General features: G+C 39.7%; 1 protein-coding gene across 1 annotated transcript in view; it reads left to right on the forward strand.

Moving 5' to 3' along the window:
* Positions 1 to 15,875, forward strand: part of ALKBH1 (alkB homolog 1, histone H2A dioxygenase) — a 50,322-nt gene extending 34,447 nt beyond the window's left edge. The window contains exons 4-6 of the mRNA XM_053697360.1: positions 14,037 to 14,127; positions 14,260 to 14,453; positions 15,342 to 15,875. Of these exons, the coding sequence (XP_053553335.1) occupies positions 14,037 to 14,127; positions 14,260 to 14,453; positions 15,342 to 15,810 (754 nt within the window). The 3' untranslated portion in view covers positions 15,811 to 15,875. The remainder of the gene's footprint in view (positions 1 to 14,036; positions 14,128 to 14,259; positions 14,454 to 15,341) is intronic.
* The last annotated feature ends 7,156 nt before the right edge of the window (positions 15,876 to 23,031 follow it).

Here is a 23,031-nt window from a genome sequence, read left to right on the forward strand (position 1 = left end):
GTCCTGTTATAAATATATATAGTCCTTAGCGCTTTTCCCTTTTTTTTTAATATTTTTAATTAATGTACAAAATTCAACCTCTAATTATATATCTGCTATTTTAAAAGCGGACTAGATATTTTTTCCCTAACCTTGTTTCTGATTGTTTACCATTGCATATATATATAAATAATCCCACCTTGGTGAAATTGTCAAAACCCAAATTATGCATCTCAACACCAACTAAGCGTCTCTTCTCTGCTGCAGGCAAAATAGTTTCTATTTTATTTTAAATATAGGGGGAAATTATTTTTTTAATTTTTATCCGATTAGTCCAAAAAATAATCGGCCGATTAATCGATTATGAAAATAGTTAGTTGCAGCCCTAGTATGTTTATATATAACTAAATATATGTGTGTGTTTTGTATATGTATGTGTATATATAATTAAATATACGTATCCATATGAAAAATAGAGGGCACTTACAGGTCTTTTTATAGTTGATTATTTATTCAGGTTGACGTTTCGGCTCCACAATTGAGCCTTTTCTTTTTAAAGACACGATGAGTCCACGGATCATCTTCATTACTTATGGGATATTCACCTCCTGGTCAGCAGGAGGAGGCAAAGAGCACCACAGCAGAGCTGTTAAATAGTCCCTTCCTTCCCACTCCAGTCATTCTCTTTGCCTACGTTAGTGCTAGGAAGAGGTAAAGTGAGGTTTTAGAAAAGATTCTTCAATCAAGTGTTTATTATTTTTAAAGTAGTGCCAGAGAGTGCTGCTTTGTTCTAGTCCATATCAGTCTCTTCAGTAGAGGTTTTGGTGGCTTTAGAGCAATGGGAACTGGTGGGACATAATTCTCACTGCGCCTCCCATATATTTATGCTGCCCTAATCCTGATGGCCTAAGCAATCTTAACTCAGGCTTTATCATTTTCCACAGGGCTATGGGAGGGAGAGGACCTCTTAAACCTGCTGGACTGTCTTGCTGTCGGACAGCATTAAGGTAAGTGCTGACTTTTTCTTTACTCTGGGAAAATATAAAGCTCAGAGAAAAGTGGGCACTTTAGATGAGACATACACATAAGGCTCAGACATATGGGACGCTTTATGTTGGAACATTTATTCTGTATGTTATGGAGAGTTTTATTTTGACAGCACAAGTACAGGAGCACTGGGGCTGGGAGATAAGCTGAATTTTTTTCATTACTGTGGTTAACTTTCTAACGGCTTGTCGGTTGGGGTTATGTTTGTGTTAGTGACGCCCACGATGGGCGTGTCTCCAAACTGTGCAGTTTTCAGCCTGGCCTTGTGTGTGAGGATCGGCTGAGCATAGTCGCACTTGAACCGCATGGTTTTTACACAAATTAGACAAGCAGGGAGTCCGGTTGGCAGGTAGGCACCTCAGCAGCGCTGCTGAGGTGTAAGGGGTCTGAATTGTATTGATTCTCTGAGAATACGTCTTTTTACTTATAAGCAGTAAAATAGTTGACGTTTTAAAACTTAAAGCCACAGTAACGTTTATGTTATAAAGATTTTTGAATTACTTAGAGGTTGATTTTGGGAAGACGTTTTTTCTTCCTGTAAGTAAAAAGTTTCCTTTTATTTTTTAAAGTGACAGTAACGTTTTTTTGTAATACTTTTTTTTTTTTTGTGAAAATCTGTTTTTTATTACATTGTCATTTTATGGTAATTCAGTATGGACATAGGAGCCGTGGAAAATGTTACTTGCTCCATGTGTTTGGATGCCAATGTGGAACCACCAGTTCCTTTTTGTCCCTCGTGTATTGAGAGGGCTTTAAGTTATAGAGAAAAGATTTTTCATGAACAAGATTTGTCTAAGGCGGATGCTTCTCAGGAGTCTAATTATGAGAATCAGAGTATGCCGCAGCTTTCTTCCCAAGAGTCCCAAACTTTAACGTAAGCTGCGCTTATGTCTTCCACAATTTCTGATGCGTTGTCTGCTTTTCCTATGCTACAAGGTAAACGTAAGAGGAAAGACACCCATGTTATCAGTGAGGTTTCTGATGCCATGGTGGCAATCTCGGATGTACCCTCCCAGAGAACTGAGATGGAGGGTATAGAGGCTCTATCAGAAGGTGAAATTTTATATTCAGAGAGTTCATTGCCTTTGACTGACTCAGAGGTGGTCTCTTTCAGATTTAAACTAGAACACCTCTGCCTGTTACTCAGGGAGGTTTTGGTTACCTTAGACGACTGTGATTCCACAGTAGTGGTCGCCCCTGCGAAGTCGAGTAAATTGGACAGATATTTCGAAGTTCCTTCTTATTCAGATGTTTTTCCAGTTCCTAAGCGAGCTTCGGAGATTGTTTCTAAGGAATGGGAGAGACCAGTTATTCCCTTCTCGCTATCTCCTATTTTGAAAAAGATGTTTTCTATCGCTGATGCTGTCAGGGAAGCTTGGCAAACGGTTCCTAAGGTGGAAGAGGCTATTTCCACCTTAGCCAAGCGAACTACTATTCCCATTGAGGATAGCTGTGCTTTTAAAGACCCCATGGACAAAAAGTTGGAGGGTCTACTTAAAACTATTTATGTTCACCAGGCTCTGCTATTGCAGCCGGCTGCGTGCATTGCTACTGTCATCAGTGCAGCAGCTTATTGGTTTGATGCTCTGTCCGAGTCTCTCAATGCTGAGACTTCCTTAGAGGAGATCCAAGATAGGATTAAAGCTCTGAAGTTAGCTAATGACTTTATTACGGATGCTTCTCTGCAAATTACTAAGTTAGCAGATAAGAGTTTGGGGTTCGCTATCCTAGCCCGCAGAGCCTTATGGTTAAAACCTTGGTCTGTGGACGTGTCATCTAAATCTAAGCTGCTAGCGATTCCTTGTTTGCACCTGGCCTGACAGAAATTATCTCTGATATGACGGGAGGTAAGGGTCATCTCCTTCCTCAGGATAGGAGAAGCAAGCAGAAAGGGCGTCAGAATAATTTTCGTTCCTTTCGAAATTTCAAGGGAAATTTTTTCTCTTCCTCCTCTAAACCGGATCAATCTAAGCCTACTTGGAGACCCAACCAGTCTTGGAACAAAGGTAAACAATCCAAGAAGCCCGCTGTTGAATCCAAAACAGCATGAAGAGCATGCCCCCGATCCGGGTCCGGATCTGGTAGGGGGCAAACTCTCCTTCTTTGTTCAGGCTTGGGTTCGGGACGTTCAGGATCCCTGGGCAATAGAAATAGTGTCTCAGGGATACAAACTGGAGTTCAAAAATTTTCCTCCCTGAGGAAGATTTCTTCTTTCAAGATTATCTGCAAACCAGATTAAAAAAAAGAGGCGTTCTTACATTGTGTAAGAGATCTTTCCTCTCTGGGAGTGATTATTCCCGTTCCAGTACAGGAACAGGAGCAGGGTTTTTATTCAAATCTGTTTGTAGTTCCCAAAAAGGAGGGAACTTTCAGACCTATCTTAGACCTCAAGAGTCTAAACAAGTTTCTAAGAGTTCCATCATTCAAGATGGAGACTATTCGTACCATTCTTCCATTGATCCAGGAGGGTCAATTTATAACGACAGTGGATTTAAAGGATGCATATCTTCATGTTCCTATCCACAGAGATCATCACAGGTTCCTGAGGTTTGCCTTTCTGGACAAACACTTTCAATTCGTGGCTCTTCCTTTCGGTCTGGCCACGGCACCCAGAGTTTTCACAAAGGTTCTGGGGTCTCTGCTGGCAGTCCTAAGACCGCGGGGCATTGTGGTGGCTCCTTATCTGGATGATATTCTAATCCAGGCGCCATCTTGTCAACAAGCAAGATCTCATACCAACGTGATACTATCCTTCCTGAGAACTCACCAGTGGAAGGTAAATCTGGAGAAGAGTTCCCTAGTCCCGAAAACAAAGGTGACTTTCTTGGGAACTCTAATCGATTCTATATCTATGAGGATTTTTCTGACAGAGGTCAGGAAATCAAACATTCTAGATACCTGTCGAGTCCTTCAGTCCACTCCTCGGCCATCAGTGGCTCAGTGCATGGAAGTAATCGGTCTGATAGTGGCGGCAATGGACATCATCCCGTTTGCTTGGTTTCACCTCAGGCCTCTGCAGTTAAACATGATCAGGCAGTGGAATGGAGATTATGCATAATTGTTATAGTTTGCCTGGGTTTCAATCACAATGATTATATGTACCACTTGATCTCTATATCAGATTTGCTTATTAGGGATCTCAGTTGCAGAATTATATTAATACTGAATATTTATTATGTTATAATTTGTAAATTGTATCACAGAGATATTTTTTACCAGTATGGAGGAAATGGTAACTCTTTATCTTTGTGAATTAATAAAGTAACACTTGCAAGATTGTATTATTCAGCACAGCTATTTGCAATACTGTAATATGCTAGATCAGAAGTTATGAAGATTTTGTTGATGAATCTAGCAATAATTCAGTGGTCTGTACCGGAGGTCACTGTTGTTACTAACTTCTGCGTTATATTTTAAAGTACAAGACTTATTGCAATAAACAGTCACTAAGTTATCTTGGGAAGATCCACCTCTTGGACTTATCAAACTTAAGGTTTTACCTTGAAATGATGTTATGCCAGCTTGTGGTGTTGAAGTTATACTGCCGAGATGAGAGTACGTGACTATCGGTTAAGCCGTTGTTGATAGCCCCAGCCGTTAGCTGTATTCACAGAAGAGATCTCCGTTACGTCACAGAGGTGGGCGTGGCTTACGATCCGGTCTCGGTAGCTGGCGATATAGTCGTTGTGCTTGGGTAAGCGGATGAAGCTTTGAAAAGTGCTTAGTTGCAGCAGTTCTTGTATCGTGGGTCTCTGAGTAAAATCCAGTTAGAGAGGTTTTGAGGCAGAAAGAGCCGGTTGTGTCCGGACAGCTGCTTCGTCTCAGTTTGTTTGTATCACTTTGCGTGACAGTGCTGTGCAAAGAGTGATGTTCGTAGTAAACACAGAATGTATCGTTGTCTATCAATAGTTTTTTAGATTGGGCACAAAGTTTCTCCCAAATTATAGCTAGGAGCTCAGATTAGGAACAACTATGTGTGAAGTTGCTAACAAAATACTAAGCACCTGCTTACAGATGCGCAGGAACTTTAAAGACTGTGTTGGACAGTTGGAGGAGTCTGATTAAAGGTACAGACCTGACATCACCCATTCACTGAAACAAGTGGTCCCAGCACTTGAGGTCTGGGTCGGTCTGGGTGACGTCTATGGAATAATGAAATAAGCTTGGGAGCTTGAAGATTCGTGGAAGGTTCCCAAGAATCTTCTTCGTTGGAATATCCCTTCCAATGTACCAGGTACTCTAGGCGTCCATTATGAATCCTGGAGTCTAGTAAGCTCTGGACTTCATATTCATCTGATACTATTTGAGCTTGACGGGGTGGCAATATGGGATTGGTATCTCTCATCTGTTTTGCTGGTTTTAGCAATGACACGTGAAAGGTTGGATGAACACGTATGGAAGGTGGAAGATCCAGAGTCATATCATTTGGGTTTATCACCTTGAGAATTTGGAAGGGACCAATAAACAACTTCCCTATTTTTTTCGAAGGAATCTGTAGCCTATGATTTTTTGTCGAAAGCCAGACATAATCTCCAACTGGGTGTTGATTGACGTCTGAGGTTATAGTATCGACTTTGGGACTCTTGTGATTGTTTGATGTTCCTATGAACAGTAACGAATGTCTCCTTTAAGGTGTTTGTATATTCATCAACAAGTGGAGATGCTGAAACTAAATTTGTGGAGAAGGTGAATGTTGGGTGAAAACCGTAATTGGCGTAGAACAGGGTCATTTTCGTGCTGGAATTAACTGAATCATTGTAGGCGTATTCGGCCATGGGTAGTAAGTCTGACCAGTTATCCTGATGTTGGGTACAAAAACAGCGAATGTATTGTTCGAACCATTGATTGACTCATTCGGTCTGTCCATTCGTCTGTGGGTGAAAAGACGTACTGTAACGGTGGTTGATCTGTAAGAGTTCACACAGCTGTCTCCAGAACCTAGAGGTGAACTGTGTCCCACGGTCAGAAGTGAGGATTGGAGGAACACCGTGTAATCTTACAATATGATGAATGAATAGTCTTGCTGTCTCAGAGGATGTAGGGAGTTTTTGAAATGGAATAAAATGTGCCATCTTACTGAAAAGGTCGACAACCACGAAAATAGTATTGTTTTTGTTGGATTTTGGAAGATCGACAATAAAATCTAAGCCAACGTGTTGCCAAGGTCTTTGTTGAATCTGGATGGTCATGAGGTGACCATAAGGGCGACTTGTTTGGTTTTTCGATGTAGCACATACAGCACAGCTTTGGATGTATTCAGTCACAGTTTTCTTCATGTGTGGCCACCAGTAATCTCTGGAGATTTTTTCCAATGTCCGTGTGATCCCCTGATGACCTGCTGAAGGTATATCATGATTTTTGTATAGGAGATCTGGTTGTAGTGAAGGAGGTATGTACAACTTCTCTTCATGGTAGTATAGACCATTGTGGTTTTTCTGGAGATTATACTCTGTGATGAGTTTTTGGTCCAATTTGAACTTCTTTAGGGAACATGATAAGGTTGTTGTAATACCTATAAAACGTTCCAAAGGAATTATTGGTTTTACCTCTGGTGAGGTTTTATTTTCTGTATCTTTTCGTGAAAGAGCATCAGCCTTGCCGTTTAACTTTGCCGATCTGTAAGTAATGGTAAAATTAAATCTAGTGAAATAGAGGCACCAGCGTGCTTGACGGGAAGAAAGGGTCTTACTATTTTGCAGGTATTCCAGATTTTTGTGATCTGTTATTATCTGAATGGGTATAGCAGTGCCTTCTAGGAGATGTCTCCAATGCTCCAATGAACATCTTATGGCCAATAGTTCTTTTTCGCCGATGGGATAATGGGTCTCAGCAGGAGACATTGCTTTTGAGAAAAAGGCGATAGGATGAATCAGTGATGAATTGGTAGGACGTTGGGAAAGTACTGCACCGATACCATAATCGGATGAATACACCTCCAAGATATAAGGTAATTCAGGGTCAGGAAAGCGTAGTATGGGAGCGGTAGTAAATCGTGACTTTAGGAGTTTGAAAGCTTCGTTGGCTTCATTGTTCCAAGAGAAGGAGGTAGTAGATCCTGTTAAACGTGTAAGCGGTTTGACTATTTGGGAAAAGTTCCTGATGAACTTTCTATAATAATTAGAAAAACCTAGGAATCTTTGCAATTCCTTTTTATTCCTAGGTTGACGCCATTCCTTTTCTGCTTTGACCTTTGAGTCTTCCATTTTGATTCCATCTGGGCTAATATGATAACCCAGAAAAGACAATTCCGTAGTATGAAATATGCATTTTTCTAATTTTGCGTAAAGTTGGTGTTTCCTGAGTCTCTCTAGTACCAGTCGTACGTGTTGAACATGATCCTGAAGGCTGTTTGAGTATATGAGTATATCATCAAGATTTATTACCATGCAGGTATCCAATAGATCTCTAAAGATATCGTTGACGAAGTGTTGGAATGTACCAGGGGCATTAAAGAGCCCAAACGGCATGACCAGATATTCGAAATGTCCGTACCTTGTTCTGAAAGCCGTCAACCACTCATCACCCTTCCTAATACGGACCAAGTTATAGGCTCCGCGAAGGTCAAGCTTGGTGAAAACATTTTCTTGATGAACTCTCTCAATCAACTCAGGAATGAGGGGGAGTGGGTAGCGATTTTTTATGGTCTTTTTATTTAATTTGTGGTAATCAATTATTGGCCTGAGTGACTTATCCTTGTTGCGGACAAAGAAAATGCCAGCCCCGGCGGGTGAAGTTGACGGCCTTATGAAGCCCTTCCTTAAGTTCTCGTCGATATATTCCTTTAGGTGATCAAGTTCGGGTTTGCTTAGAGGATATAAATGTCCGAAAGGTATCTCTGCTCCTGGTTGTTGTTCTATGGGACAGTTATACTGTCTGTGTGGTGGTAAGGTCTCTGCTTGTTTTTTACTGAAGACGTCCGAATACTTGGAATAAACTGTAGGTAAGTCGTTTAAGTTTTCTGAACACTGTAAAACAGACTGGTGGTGTGTGTAGAGAGCTTTCTGGCAGAATGAGGAATCTAAATTTACCTGTAGATTTTTCCAATGTATGGTGGGTTGGTGAAGCTGTAACCAGGATAAACCTAAAACCACTGGAAAGAGAGGGGAAGGAATTATATCGTGTTAGATGTTCAGTATGTCCGGTTACAGTTTTTACAGTAAGAGGTACAGTTTGATGTGTAATAGGGCCGGTTTTAATTGGTGTGCCATCAATAACACGAACGAAGACAGGTTTCTGCTTACACACATGTGGAATTTTATTATTCTTAACTAAATTTAAATCAATATAACAGCCACTGGCTCCGGAGTCAACTATAGCTTCAGTGTTGAGAGTCTGCTGCTGCCACTGTAGGAACAAAGGAATACGACAGTAAGTTGGTTTACAACCGATATTTGGATGTACGGTAAAAATATGTGACTTATTTCTTTTCGACTTGTTCAGAAGGGGACAGTCTTTCACGCTATGAGATGGATTGGCACAATACATGCACAATTGTAAGTTTCTTCTACGTGTTCTTTCTTGTATGGAAATAGGACCTCTTATGATTCCCAGATCCATGGGTTCCTCAGAAGATCTCTGAACTGGTGTATGTTGATTATAAGAGGTACTTGCTCTGGATGGTGAGTCTGAGTAGGTGCGTTCCATTTTTCTCTCTCTCAACCTTCTATCTATTTGTATGACGAGTTTCATCATTGATTCTAGGGTGTTGGGCATGTCTACCCTTGCTAGCTCGTCCTTGATTTGATCAGAAAGCCCCAAGCAGAACTGGTTTCTTAATGCTACGGCATTCCACTGAGAATCAGTAGTATACTGCTTGAATTCTGTAATGTACTCCTCTACAGCTCTGCGGCCTGGCCTGAGGGCTCTCATTTTAGCTTCTGCAGAGAGTTGGACATCAGTGTCCAGGTATAATTCATCCATGCTGGTATAGAAGCTGTGCAACGTAGAAAGGATAGGATCATTGTTCTCGTAACAAGTGTCTGCCCACACACGGGGCTCACCCCTGAGATAGGATACAATAGTAAGAACTCTGATTTTGTCTGAGTTATAAGTTCTCGGTTTCAAGGTAAAAAGCAAATTGAATGCGTTTTTAAACTGCCGATAGTTCTTTCTATTCCCAGAAAATGGTTCTGGCAAGGATACTTGAGGTTCAGGGGTTATCTCTGGGATCGGTCCTTTTTGTACCATAGTGTCTTTTATTACAGCACGCAGGGTCTGGTTTTCGACCTGAAGCTCTCTCAGACCCTGTGCCAATTGGTCTACCTTCTGTGAGAGGTTGTAGACAAATTGGGGTAATGCCGCTAAATCCATATTTTAGGGCTTAATATTATGTTATAGTTTGCCTGGGTTTTAATCACAATGATTATATGTACCACTTGATCTCTATATGAGATTTGCTTATTAGGGATCTCAGTTGCAGAATTATATTAATACTGAATATTTATTATGTTATAATTTGTAAATTGTATCACAGAGATATTTTTTACCAGTATGGAGGAAATGGTAACTCTTTATCTTTGTGAATTAATAAAGTAACACTTGCAAGATTGTATTATTCAGCACAGCTATTTGCAATACTGTAATATGCTAGATCAGAAGTTATGAAGATTTTGTTGATGAATCTAGCAATAATTCAGTGGTCTGTACCGGAGGTCACTGTTGTTACTAACTTCTGCGTTATATTTTAAAGTACAAGACTTATTGCAATAAACAGTCACTAAGTTATCTTGGGAAGATCCACCTCTTGGACTTATCAAACTTAAGGTTTTACCTTGAAATGATGTTATGCCAGCTTGTGGTGTTGAAGTTATACTGCCGAGATGAGAGTACGTGACTATCGGTTAAGCCGTTGTTGATATCCCCAGCCGTTAGCTGTATTCACAGAAGAGATCTCCGTTACGTCACAGAGGTGGGCGTGGCTTACGATCCGGTCTCGGTAGCTGGCGATATAGTCGTTGTGCTTGGGTAAGCGGATGAAGCTTTGAATAGTGCTTAGTTGCAGCAGTTCTTGTATCGTGGGTCTCTGAGTAAAATCCAGTTAGAGAGGTTTTGAGGCAGAAAGATCCGGTTGTGTCCAGACAGCTGCTGCGTCACAGTTTGTTTGTATCACTTTGCGTGACAGTGCTGTGCAAAGAGTGATGTTCGCAGTAAACACAGAATGTATCGTTGTCTATCAATAGTTTTTTAGATTGGGCACAAAGTTTCTCCCAAAGTATAGCTAGGAGCTCAGATAAGGAACAACTATGTGTGAAGTTGCTAACAAAATACTAAGCACCTGCTTACAGATGCGCAGGAACTTTAAAGACTGTGTAGGAGGAGTCTGATTAAAGGTACAGACCTGACAATAATTGTCTCCTCTAATAACTCTGGAACAGGAAACAAGAGACTCTCTTCTATGGTGGTTGTCTCTGGATCATCTATCCCAGGGAACCTGCTTTCGCAGACCGTCCTGGGTGATTGTCACAACAGACGCCAGCCTTCTAGGGTGGGGAGCTGTCTGGGGTTCCCTAAAGGGGAGTTTGGACGGAGTTGGTTCTTCCTATAAACATTGTGGAACTAAGAGCAATCTTCAATGCCCTTCTGGCCTGGCCTCATTTGGCTTTGACTCAGTTTATCAGATTCCAGTCGGACAACATAACGTCAGTGGCTTACATCAATCATCAGGAAGGAACGAGGAGTTCCTTAGCAATGACAGAGGTAACCAAGATAATCCGGTGGGTGGAGGCCCATTCCTGCCATCTGTCAGCGATCCACATCCCAGGGGTGGACAACTTGGAGGCGGATTTTCTGAGCAGACAGACTTTTCATCTGGCAGAGTGGGAACTCCATCCGGAAGTGTTCTCCAACCTGATTCTCAAATGGGGTCGGCCTGAATTAGATCTCATGGCATCTCGTCAGAATGCCAAGCTCCCGAGATATGGGTTGAGGTCCAGAGATCCCCAGGCGGAACTGATAGATGCTTTGGCAGTTTCTTGGTCCTTCAGCCTTGCATACCTGTTTCCCCCAATTGCGCTTCTGCCTTGGGTTATTGCTCGAATCAAGCAGGTTTGGAGAAGGGTTTATCGACTAGTTCCCTAAAGGATCAGATCTTCCTTGTCTATTTTGTTACACAAACGTCTGGCAGATGTCCCAGTTAATCCTCTGTGGAGTCTGAATTTAGTTCTCAAAGTTCTTCAAGGGGCTCCGTTTGAGCCTATGCATTCCTTAGATATTAAGTTATTATCTTGGAAAGTTTTATTTCTTGTTGCTATTTCTTCAGCTCGTAGAGTGTCTGAGCTCTCGGCGTTGCAATTCAATTCGCCTTACCTTATTTTCCATTCAGATAAGGTAGTTTTACGTACTAAACTAGGGTTTCTTCCTAAGGTTTTTTCAGACAGGAACATTAATCAGGAGATTGTTGTTCCTTCCTTGTATCCTAATCCTTCTTCTCAGAATGAACGTCTTCTGCACAATTTGGACGTAGTCCGTGCTTTAAATTTTACTTACAAGCGACTAAGGACTTCCGTCAGTCTTCTCTGTTTGTAATTTTCTCTAGAAAAACGTAAGTGTCAGAAAGCTACAGCTACCTCTCTTTCTTTTTGGCTGAAGAGTATCATCCGTTTTACATATGAGACTGCTGGACAGCAGCCTTTTGAAAGGGTTACGGCTCATTCCACTAGGGCGGGCTGTTGCTTCCTCATGGGCATTCAAAAATTAAGCTTCTGTAGAACAGATTTGCAAGGCTGCAACTTGGTCCTCTCTTCACACTTTTTCTAAATTTTCTAAATTTGATACTTTTGCCTCGGCTGAGGCCGCTTTTGGGAGAAAGGTTCTTCAAGCAGTGGTGCCTTCCGTTTAGGTTCCCTGTCTTGTCCCTCCCGTATCATCTGTGTCCTCTAGCTTTGGTATTGTATCCCATAAGTAATGAAGATGATCCGTGGACTCATCATGTCTTTAAAAAGAAAAGAAAATTTATGCTTACCTGATAAATTTTGTTTAATTTTAGACACAATGAGTCCACGGCCCGCCCTGTTCTTTTAGACAGTTTGTTTTTTATTATAAACTTCAGACACCTCTACACCTTGGCTTTTCCTTTCTGTTCCTAACTTCGGTCGAATGACTGGAGTGGGAGGGAAGGGATGAGCTATTTAACAGCTCTGCTGTGGTGATCTTTGACTCCTCCTGCTGACCAGGAGGTGAATATCCCATAAGTATTGAAGATGATCCGTGGACTCATCGTGTCTAAAAAGAAACAAATTTATCAGGTAAGCATAAATTTTCTTTTTCAAGACAATCTTAGTTTGTGTGTGTGGCTTGTTCACATCGCCATTATCCAAATGCTGTAATAATGGCGATGTGAACAAGTCACACACACAAACTAAGATTGTCTTGAAAAAGGTTCCATTGTGGAGGCGAAACGTCGGCCTGAAATATGTTATTTTTTACTGAATAAATAAAGAATCCACTATAAAAAGACCTGTAAGTGCCCTCTTTTTTATATGGATGCGTATAAAGAGTGATTGAGGAGTCGCCCAGGCATTACAGAAAGAGAAGAAAAGTTGGAGTGCATGGAGTGCAGAATATAATTAAATATATATATATGTATATCTAAATATTTAACGTCCCGCGCCCGGCACGTTGTTAAAACAAATGAATCCTTTATATATAAGGCATCTAAGCTGGCTGCAGACATTTTAGATGATAGTTTCCTTTCTGGGTATTTGGGATCAGTAGATTTTATTCATTAATTCTTTAATACATCGTTATGGTTTCTTTGGTAGGGTTGCACTGTTATCAGAAACTGGTTGAGATGGGATTGAGCTATTATTTTAATTTTTGGTCATTGTGGAAATCATGGGTTTTATTTATTTATTTTTATTTCGTTTTTTTAAATGCTTTTCTTCTTGCTTAAAGTGAAGGTTAACTTACCTTTATGCCGATCAAGAATTTTACTTTTTGTACACAATCAATAGGAGTTTAATTCATCATTTTTTATCTTTATCTTATTTTCAACCAAGTTATTGGTGCTTTACAAATTAGACCTTGGCCAGGTTTTTAATTGATCAAACTAAAAACGTGATCAAGAATAAAAAAAAAATAACAAAAAAACGGGTCGAATTTGTAAAGCGTCAGGTATCTATTTATAGCGCCGATAACTTGTTTAATAATAAGATTGATAAAAAATGATAAATTAAACTCCTATTGATTGTGTACAAAAAGTAAAATACTCGATCGGCATGAAGGTAAGTTATCCTTCACTTTAAGTTTAAAGTAAAGGTCAATTTTGATGAATTAGTGCCCGGTTTTTAATAAACCTATTAAAAACAAGGGCACTTTTTTTCAAAAACGTACCTTTTAATCCTGAAAGCCGCTGCAGTGCTTCCTCCGCCCGTCGCAAGCCCTCTTCGCAGGTCCAAAATGGCGAATCTGGCTTCCTCCGATCATGGCCATGATCCTTCCCGGGGGAAAAGCTGTGATTGGAGGAAGCCGGATTCGTCATTTCTGACGTAAGAAGAGGCTTCCGACGGCTGGGGGAATCGCTGGAGCGGCTTTCAGGATTAAAAGGTACGTTTTTGAAGAAAAGGAGTGAAATGTCAATAGGTTTATTAAAAACTGGGCACTAATTCTTCAAAATTGACCTTCACTTTAAGATTACTTTATTGTAAAGTATTTTCAAATAACTGAAACTAGTGTTTTGGTTTTTTCTGGGGGTTTTTTTTGCTAGCAATGATAATGTTTAATAAACTTGTATTTCCTTTAAAAATAAAAAGAAAACTTGTCAAATTTAGATCAGGACTTCTTGGATATTGTTATCTACAAGGTATATGCAAAATTCATTATTTGGATATTTATTAGTGAAACAAATTCCAAATATGGCCGCAGGTAGCATTATTTAGCTAGTTGCGGCGCCAGAAATATTTGTTAAAGTGCAGCACACAAAGATCTGGATTTGCACAGGCCCTTGTTACATGTTAGCATATGGCAGTAAAAAGAGAAGGTCTATTTAACCCTTGAATCTATCTTCCTATTAGGAATAAATCTTCAGACAGAAGGGCTCCGAAGAGTCTCCTGGAGAAGCTGCGCTGGGTGACACTTGGCTATCACTACAATTGGGACACAAAGGTACTGGGCTTTACTTGATTCAATCACTATTTTGTAGCCAATATGAGATATTGTTTTGTCTTCATTTACTGACCACTCTTACTAAGAGTTCTGCAGTTCCAGGTGTTCATTAAGCCTTTCCTTCCCTCACAGAAATATTCCCCAGAGCATCACTCCAAGTTCCCCCCAGATCTAGAAGAACTTTCTCGCTGTGTGTCCTTAGCTTGCGGTTTTAACAGCTTTAGACCAGAGGCTGGGATCCTAAACTACTATCATCTGGACTCTTCTCTTGGGATCCACGTTGATGAATCAGAACTGGACCACAGCAGCCCCCTCCTGTCATTCAGGTAACTGCCACGTATATTTTTTTTTGTATGACTCATCACTTGATCTTTCTGTCTTAGTTTGAACCTGCCGGGTCTCCTGGGGTAAAAAAATAAATATATAATATCTTAGTGTAGCCAAAAAGAAAAATCTGTAACCTGATACAAATTCTCTAAATCAGCTATTTAATTTGCTGGCTACAGAATTTAGCTTTTTGGCCTATTTAGGGAGTGATGGAAAAGCACAAGCTTTTAAATCTGTTTAATGTTCTTTTTAAATACAAAAATAGAATTAAGCCACACAATAAAGCGTAAAACACTTATTACAAAACTTTTTAAATTATCACTTGAAGTAAAAAATACAAAATATACAGCAGGTGTTGATAGCAATGTTTAATCCTAAAGAATAAGACTAACGCTTTTTGGTGCCAGAGGTTGATTTATATGTTATATAGTAAAGGAACATTTACACACAGTATATATCAGCAATGAAGTACTGCATACAGAATAAATATATAAAACTGTCATTTTATTTGCAAAATTTTTATTTTTTCTAGTCCAGACAATACCACTTAAAAAGCTTCATGAGTATGTTTATCTTGCTGTGCTGGACAGATATAAATGAGCTTCTAAGTTAACAAACAATCACTGTGTAGAACATTGAAGCATTATATTTCTCAGTCAAGCAGAATTCAGTGCAGCCTCTCTGAAGTGGTGAGAAGAAAAAAAAACAAGTCTTGGTGCTAAATTACAGCAGCAGTGAAAGTAAATATTAAGGTGTTCGCAATTTTTAACATTTGATGGGGAATTTCAATTTTGAGTTTAATATTCTTTTAACTGTATAAGTCAGACTGCTAGGTTCCGGGAGTGTATTACTTTGCATTGCTAACCATATCTTTCTGTGTTTCCCAGCTTTGGACAATCCTGTATATTCTTGCTCGGAGGGCTGAGCCGGGATGTGGCGCCCACGCCCATGATAATGCACAGTGGAGACATTATGGTGATGTCAGGATCTAGTCGCTTGCTCTACCATGCTGTGCCACAGATCTTACCTTTCCCAGGAGCAGAAGGAAACCTGTTACCTCCTTGCCTCTCAATACCACCCTCTAGTGACCCTGCATTGTCCCCTCTACCTGAGCCATGCTCCTCTGTGGACTGGGAGGTATGTGCTCAGTACCTGAAGGTCTCTCGCATCAATATGACTGTGCGACAGGTTCTGGAGGACGGTGGTAGCTTCCCAGAGACCATGGTGAGAGAATGCAAAGCAGATCTGCCCACCAAAGCAGACTCCTATCACCAGCATGATGAAGAGACATCTGAGGAGGGAGGCGAGGGGGAGATCCAACTACTAAAACGTCAGAAAGTCATTAAGGAGAGCTGAGAGTGGGGAAAATGTGCTCAAATGATGCATTAGTTTATAATAAATATTACATTTTTATATTCTGATGCTTGCATTATGGTTAATAAATACAAAACAACTATCAACCACCAACCACAATAAGAAAAAGAAAAAAATGATGCTTACCTGATAAATGAAATTCTTCCATGGTGGTGAGAGTCCATGAGCCATTACACCTGGGATTCAACTCCTGGCCACTAGGAGGAGGCAAAGATTCCTAAAGCTCTAAAAGAGAGCACTTTATCCCTCCCACCTCTCTGGTATTCCAGTCTGACTTATGTCCAAGAAGGAGAAATAGAAAGGTAGGAAAGCAAAGCAGGGAAAATAAGGTGCAAACTATAAGTGCTGCCAGAAAACAAATTAAAGAGACATTGTAGTCATTTGTGAAGCTGAAACCAATTACAACATATAATTATATTGTACAATTTCACAATAGGTACCTATTATTTATTTTATTTCATTTTTAAATGATTTAAGATAAAACATTTGCAATTTTCCACTGCCTTCCAAATATAAGTTTTAAAAGTCCAATGACCGTAGCAGTCGTACAACCTGCCAGGAGCGCTACTCATGCGCAGACTGCACTAGCCGTCAGCAACTTGTAATGCAGGGTCTCCAGGAAAGCTTGCGCGTACTGTTTCTTTACAGCTTCTGTACTCTGTGCCTGTATACAAGTTTTCCCTGATCCCTAGTTATAGGTAAGCAGCAGAAGAAACTCTCCTGTCATCCCCTTCACCCGAGACAGCTGAGCCCCGTAGTTGCTTTTCAGTGCAGGGTTCGGCTGTCTCAGGTGAAGTGAGATGATAGGAGAATTGCTTCTGCTACTAGATCAGGGAACACTTTTATGCAGGCCCTGCATCTCCCCCTGACATGATACTGTTTATTTTAGGAGGGGCCGTGCAAGAATGTGCAGAGGAATCCATAAGGGGATTAACTATTTCAGTGTATTTAGCAACAAAAGCCGGCAGGGGATGGATAGTCACATAATGTTTAATAGCTGCTCCTGGGGAATGCTAAACTGGATAACAAAGTGGAAAGCATTGCCTACACGGCTCTGTCTTCACATAAGCAAGAGCTGCAGTGTCAGCCTGAACAGAACACTCAGATGACACTGGCACTATCTGTTAACTGAGCACCCTTCCAGACACCTCTGTAAGAAGTTACTGATTGGATAATAGTTTCAGGCAGAAAGTGAATGCTGGTCGTTTAGAGTGACATCAAAATGGACTATTTCTGCTAAAAAAAAAAAAACATAAGTAAATATACTATTTGTAACAAATTTGTTAAAAAAAAAAGGTACACTGGGAAATTAAGATTATTTAGCCAATAGAACCAGGGTATTTTATTAGGGTCCTTTTAAGTAAAATATTAAAATGAACAAGTCTTTTGGACTCTCACCACTATAAAAGAAATGAATTTATCAAGTTAGCATACATTTTGCTTTCTTTCATAAGGTGGTGAGAGTCCACAAGCCATCACTCTTGGGAACTAATACCCAAGTTGTGGAGTCTGAGTAAGTTGGTGGGACAAAACATTTTTAAGACAGGCACTTAAAGGAACATGAAACCCCAAAAAATGATTTCATGGTTCAGATAGAGAATACAATTTGAAACAACTTTCTAATTTACTTCTATTTTCAAATTTGTTTAATTCTCTTTGTATAATTTGTTGAAGGAGAAGCAATGCACTACTGGTTTCTAACTGAACACATGGGTGAGCCAACGACAATCGGTATAAATATGCAGCCACCAATTAGCAGCTAGAACTTAGGTTCTTTGCTGCTCCTGAGCTTGCCTAGATAAATATTTCCGCAAAGAATAACAAGAGAAGGAAGCAAACTAAATAATAGAAGTATATTGGAAAGTTGTTTAAAATTGCATAATTTATCCGAATCATTAAAGAAACATTTTGGGTTTCATGGTCCTTTAATTATCATACTGCTGTCTGAAGGACGTTCTTACCAAACACATCAAATTGGTATAATTTAGAGAAAGTATGTTGCTGCCTGCCAAAGTTATTCAATATAAGCCTCATTCTTGAAAATCCAAGAAGTGGTAACTGAACTAGAAAAATTGGCAATAATGCATTTTAAAAAAGACTACCCTGCCTCCAAATAAACCATGGTAATCAACAGATTTAGCCAAAAATCTAAAGAAACGCATGTAGTCCTCTGGCCTTTACGTGGACCAAAGAACAAACAAACTAAAGCATTGTCTAAAAACCTTTGTTATTTGAAAGTAGAATTCTAATGCTCTTACAATATCTAAATTAAGTTAGAGACCATCAAATTAATTCTTCTGATTGGGAAAAGGAGATGGGTTATAATTTCATGACTGATGTTATCTGAAAAATCAACTTAGATAAAAAAAAATCATAGTGAGTCCTTAAAACTATCTTATCTTGATGAAAATAAAACCAGGAAGCTTGCAAGAATGAGCGGGGAAAAAAAATCAGAAAATCTTCTGGAAGAAGATATTGCTGAAAGCAACAATAACTTCCAAGACAGAAGCTAAATGATCAAAAAGAGAAACCTATGAAGCGTGTAAAAAAAATAAAAAATAATAATGTTCCAAAGAAAATAAATTGGTTTAGACACTAGGTATATCCTATGGGGTAGATTTATCATAGTGCGAGCGGACATGATACAATGTAGCGTATCATGTCCACTGCATACGCTGTCGGCATTTATCATTGCACCAACAGTTCTTGTGAACTGCTGGTGCAATGCCTCCCCCTGCAGATTCGCGGCCAATTGGCCTTTAGCAGGGGGTGTCAATCAACCTGATCATATTCGATCGGGTTGATTTCTGTCTGCGGCCTTTAGAGCAGGCGGACAAGTTATGGAGCAGCGATCTTTAGAACGCTGCATCATAACTTCTGTTTCCGGAGAGCCTGAAGGCTTGCGGAGAAACGGGCATCAAGCTTCGGCCCCTCTGTCTGATAAACTAAGCATTGATGTCAAGACACTTAGCAGTTTTCTTGTAGCATGGAATAGAAAATGCCAAAATATGACTCGAAGTAATTATTTTAACCAAATTATAGAAAATAATTCTAAAAGAATGTCAGCTAAAACCCTGGTTTTCATAGCAGGAAAGAAACAACTTTCCAAATCATTTGGAAAATTTTTACTTGAAACAGGCTTCCTGGCGTGAAATAAGGTGCTCAATACAGCATCAATGAAACCTCTTGTTATAAAAAAAAAAATAGGTATTCACTCTCTAGTCCATAAAGATGAGACATGAGATCTTGATGATTGGAGAAAGCTTGACATTTGAATCAAATTCGTTAATCAAGTTCTGCAGGGCCTGACTGGATCTGTCAGATTAATGAAGAATGCTCAATTCAATTTGAACTATTGCTGTTGGAAACAGAAATCATCAGATCTATCTCGGAGAGACCCCATTGTTCCACAATCAAACTACTTGAAGGAGAAAACAGTCCTGTGGAAAGGATTACCTACTAAGGAAATCTGCTTCCCAGATTTCCTTCCTGGGATGCAAAATCTAGAAACATTTTCAGTCTCCAATCAAAATACCTTGAGACTTCCTTCATTGCTAAGGAACTGCAAGTTTCCCCCTGATAATGGATATAAGCTACAGCTGTAACATTGTCTGAATAAAAACTAGGATGTATCCCCTTTCAGAAGATGATTGCTCTGAAGGGACCTAAAGATAATTATTGGTAACCTCGTCTCCTGAGGAAACCAAACTCCCTGTGCTCTCCTTGACCCCCCAGACTGAACCCCAATCCCAGAGACTGGCATCTACAGACATTTTCCAATTTGGGGGAATAAAGGACGCCACCAGAAAAAGTTTAGAAAACTATCCACCGGGACAGAGATTGCCTCACTGAAGAATCCCATAGGAATCTCATAAGATAGTTGAGTGAATTTTTTGCACTATTTTCTAAGCATGTAAAGTTGAAGAGATCTCATATGGAACCATGCAAAAAGGAAGAACATCTGATGCTGCAATCATCAGACCTAATACTTCCCTACATTAATCGGTTGGAAATTTAGTGTAGCTGTGAGCAAACTGACTGTAACTTTGATCGCTTATCCGTTAGAGAAAGCTGCATAGTCACTGAGTCTATAAAGGCTTGTAGAAAAGAGACTCTTGATTAATGAGAAAGAGAGTGCTTTAAAATGAATTATCCAACGATCTCTGCAAAGAAAACATAATATTGGTATGAAATACAGCTGAAGGAAAAATGGACCCTTAATCAATATGTCATCCAGACATAGAGCCACTAAACTACATGAATTCTTATTCCAGATAAGAGAGTTCCTATGTAAAAATTCTGGGAGCTGTAGATAAACTAAACAGTAGAGCCACAAACTGAAAAAGTTTGTCTTGAAAGGCAAATCTTAGAAGCTGGATATTGTCTAGGAATAGAAAGGTAGGCTTCCTTAAAACCTAGACATAAATTGACCCTGTTGAATAAGGGGTAGAATTGTCCAGATTGTTAATATTTTTTAAATAGAAGTCATTAAGTCTAGAATAGGTGTGAATATTCCCTCTTTCTTAGGAATAATGGAAAAGGATGTAATAAAATCCCTGGCCTTGTTCCAAAACTTGGACTTCAGCTAATACAGCCACAAAATTAGAAAGTATTTTGGAACATGAGACAGAAGACACCTTCCTCGAGAAGGCCTTGATTTGAAACCTATTCTGTAAGCCTGGCAGAGATCTTGGACAGACTGCGATCAGTCCTTCTTACAAAAAATGTGTTAACCGGCCCCTACCAGAAAAGAATCTGGATTTGGGCTATACCTTCATACTAATTTGGAAGAGGAAAAAAAAGGCTCATAGAATGCTTGAACTTGTTGGAATTAAACTTTAAGGAAAATCTGGAAGATTCAGGTCATTTTAAAGAGGAGGAAGATTTTTGGTTCATAGATTAGACTATTTGTTCTAGATTTTTTATCCTGAAGTAGGAATGTTCCTTTAACTCCAGACACAGTGGAAATGATAACACCAAGACACCTGGTCCAAATAAATTCTTCCTTGAAAAGGAGAGATAAGTCTATCCTTTGACACTCTGCTGACAATGACTTAAATCATAAAGCCCTTATGGTTATCACTGCTAAAGTCTTATACTTGGCATAAAACCAAATTATGTCAAAAATAGGACCAGAAATAAGTGCATTAGTCAACTTAAGAAGGTTAAAGCAATTTTTAAAATCTTTATCCACAGAGTCTTCTGAGATTTGCTCAGACAATCTGTCAAACCAAAGAGCAGACAGCTAGTAGCTACAGAAGCAATGCTTGCTGAAATAGGCCTTTTGATAAAAGATCAACAATTTCATGTCCATATGGTTCCTGGAAGATGTTCTATTCTCTAAGGAAATAGTAGTGCGTTTGGCTAAAAGAAAATAGCATCATCCACCACTGGAAAAGTTTTCTAAAGCTCTACATTTGAAGCCGGTAAAGGAGACATTCTTTTAAATTTAGAGGACGGATTAAAAGAGAACACCAGGCTTGGTTCACTGAAAATTATTTTAATAAGGGCCTCAAGAACAGGAAAACAATCTCTTGTGATTTAGCAGAAGGTTTAAAAAAATCTAATTCAGTTGTTTACAAGGGTCTTGGACTCCTAAAGTACATAAAACCTCTTTTTAAACCTGTCGCAAGGCCTCCCTAACAGGCCATATTTTGAGACTGAACTCAGCACAGGTTAAATAATCAGCTGATTAGTAAACAGTTATTTTACTGCTCTCATCCAAGGTAATCCTGAAAATCTGGCATGTTGGGGAGGTCTGAGGACAGGTTTGAAAACCAGCGCTTTAGAGGAAAGAACAGCGTTAGAATGTTAGAATGCTTAATGTGATCCATTCAGTAATTGCAAAGCTGAGCTCGTAACAATCATGTAAAATAGAAAATAACATTATCTTCAGTAGATTTACTCTCTAAATTATAATGTAACGTAGTTGGGACAAATTTCATTATGCTCTATGAAATACACAGACAGAATATGTTCCATTAAAGAATAAACAGAAAAATAATATACAGTAAATAAAATGTTTGGAAACAATGTAACTGGGACCTTGTAGAATAAAGACGGAAACATACGTGGCAGACAACCTTTACACTTTCTGAGGCACCAGCTACTACTGAGCATGTGCAAAAGTTCACTGTGTATACATATGAGTCTGTGTTGATGGCTGTCACGTGAAACAAGAGCCTGGCAAATTGAAATCAATTTTGAAATGTGTCAAAAAAACAAAAAAAAAAATACTTCACATTTTAAAATTAAGAGTAACTGCTATTGCATTGTATTTTTATAATGCACTTGTTGAATATGTAATTCTACTGTATTTAACGGCCCTTTAAAATTGAAGTGAACATGGGGCGTGTCTGGGCACCGACCCAATATGGCCGCAATATCAGGAGCTCTAGAAGATTAATAAGATCCTCCGTATATTCTTTACAAACAGCTGCATCCACATCAGAGAATAAGAGATTTAAACTTACTATATTGTTGTGAATCTAATTATGTCGAGATTGCTGTGTAAATGACTGTAGAACACTGATCCAGATTGTTAGGATCTCTGACGGCGGCCTAACCTTGAGATTCTTCCCCCCCCCCCGTAACCTGGGTAGAGCAGTTGCTTTGGAACTGCTAAGATATAAAATCTTCATAATGACTGATATCTATATCGCTATGCAAGCCCTCTTGGAAGAATTTGAAGGGATGATGATAGATTTGAGAGTCTAACCAAGCTTGTCCAGACCTCTGGTAGATATAAAGCGGCATGTTTTTCAGGAACGGTAGAGGATCCTAAGCATCTAGGTCACCAAAGCCCTATACTGCACCTCCCGAACCAAACAGACGACCAAGACAGCGATAAGCAAATCTTATTGCACCGGGCGGAGCGGCCGGCTCCCCGGAGCAAGACATTAACCAGGCGCTCGAGTGGAAGGTGACCTGTGCGGATTCCAGCATGCCAACAATACCCATACATACCTTAGTGTGTGAAGGACCGATAGAACTCCTGTGCGGTCGGCTCCCTCATGAGAGATCACCTGGGAGACCTCTTCACAGTAGTCCTTCACAAGATCGGCAGAAAATGCTTAGTATTGCAGGAGCGGTGGAACTCTCCATGTCACAGCCACTTTCTATCCCAACAAGTTCATGATTTAACCCGAGAAGTATCATAGTTCCAGAAACTGGTCACTCATACCCTCCACCGCTGATAGTAGG

This window comes from Bombina bombina, chromosome 1 (genome assembly GCF_027579735.1).
Source record: "Bombina bombina isolate aBomBom1 chromosome 1, aBomBom1.pri, whole genome shotgun sequence".
Classification (NCBI taxonomy): domain Eukaryota; kingdom Metazoa; phylum Chordata; class Amphibia; order Anura; family Bombinatoridae; genus Bombina; species Bombina bombina.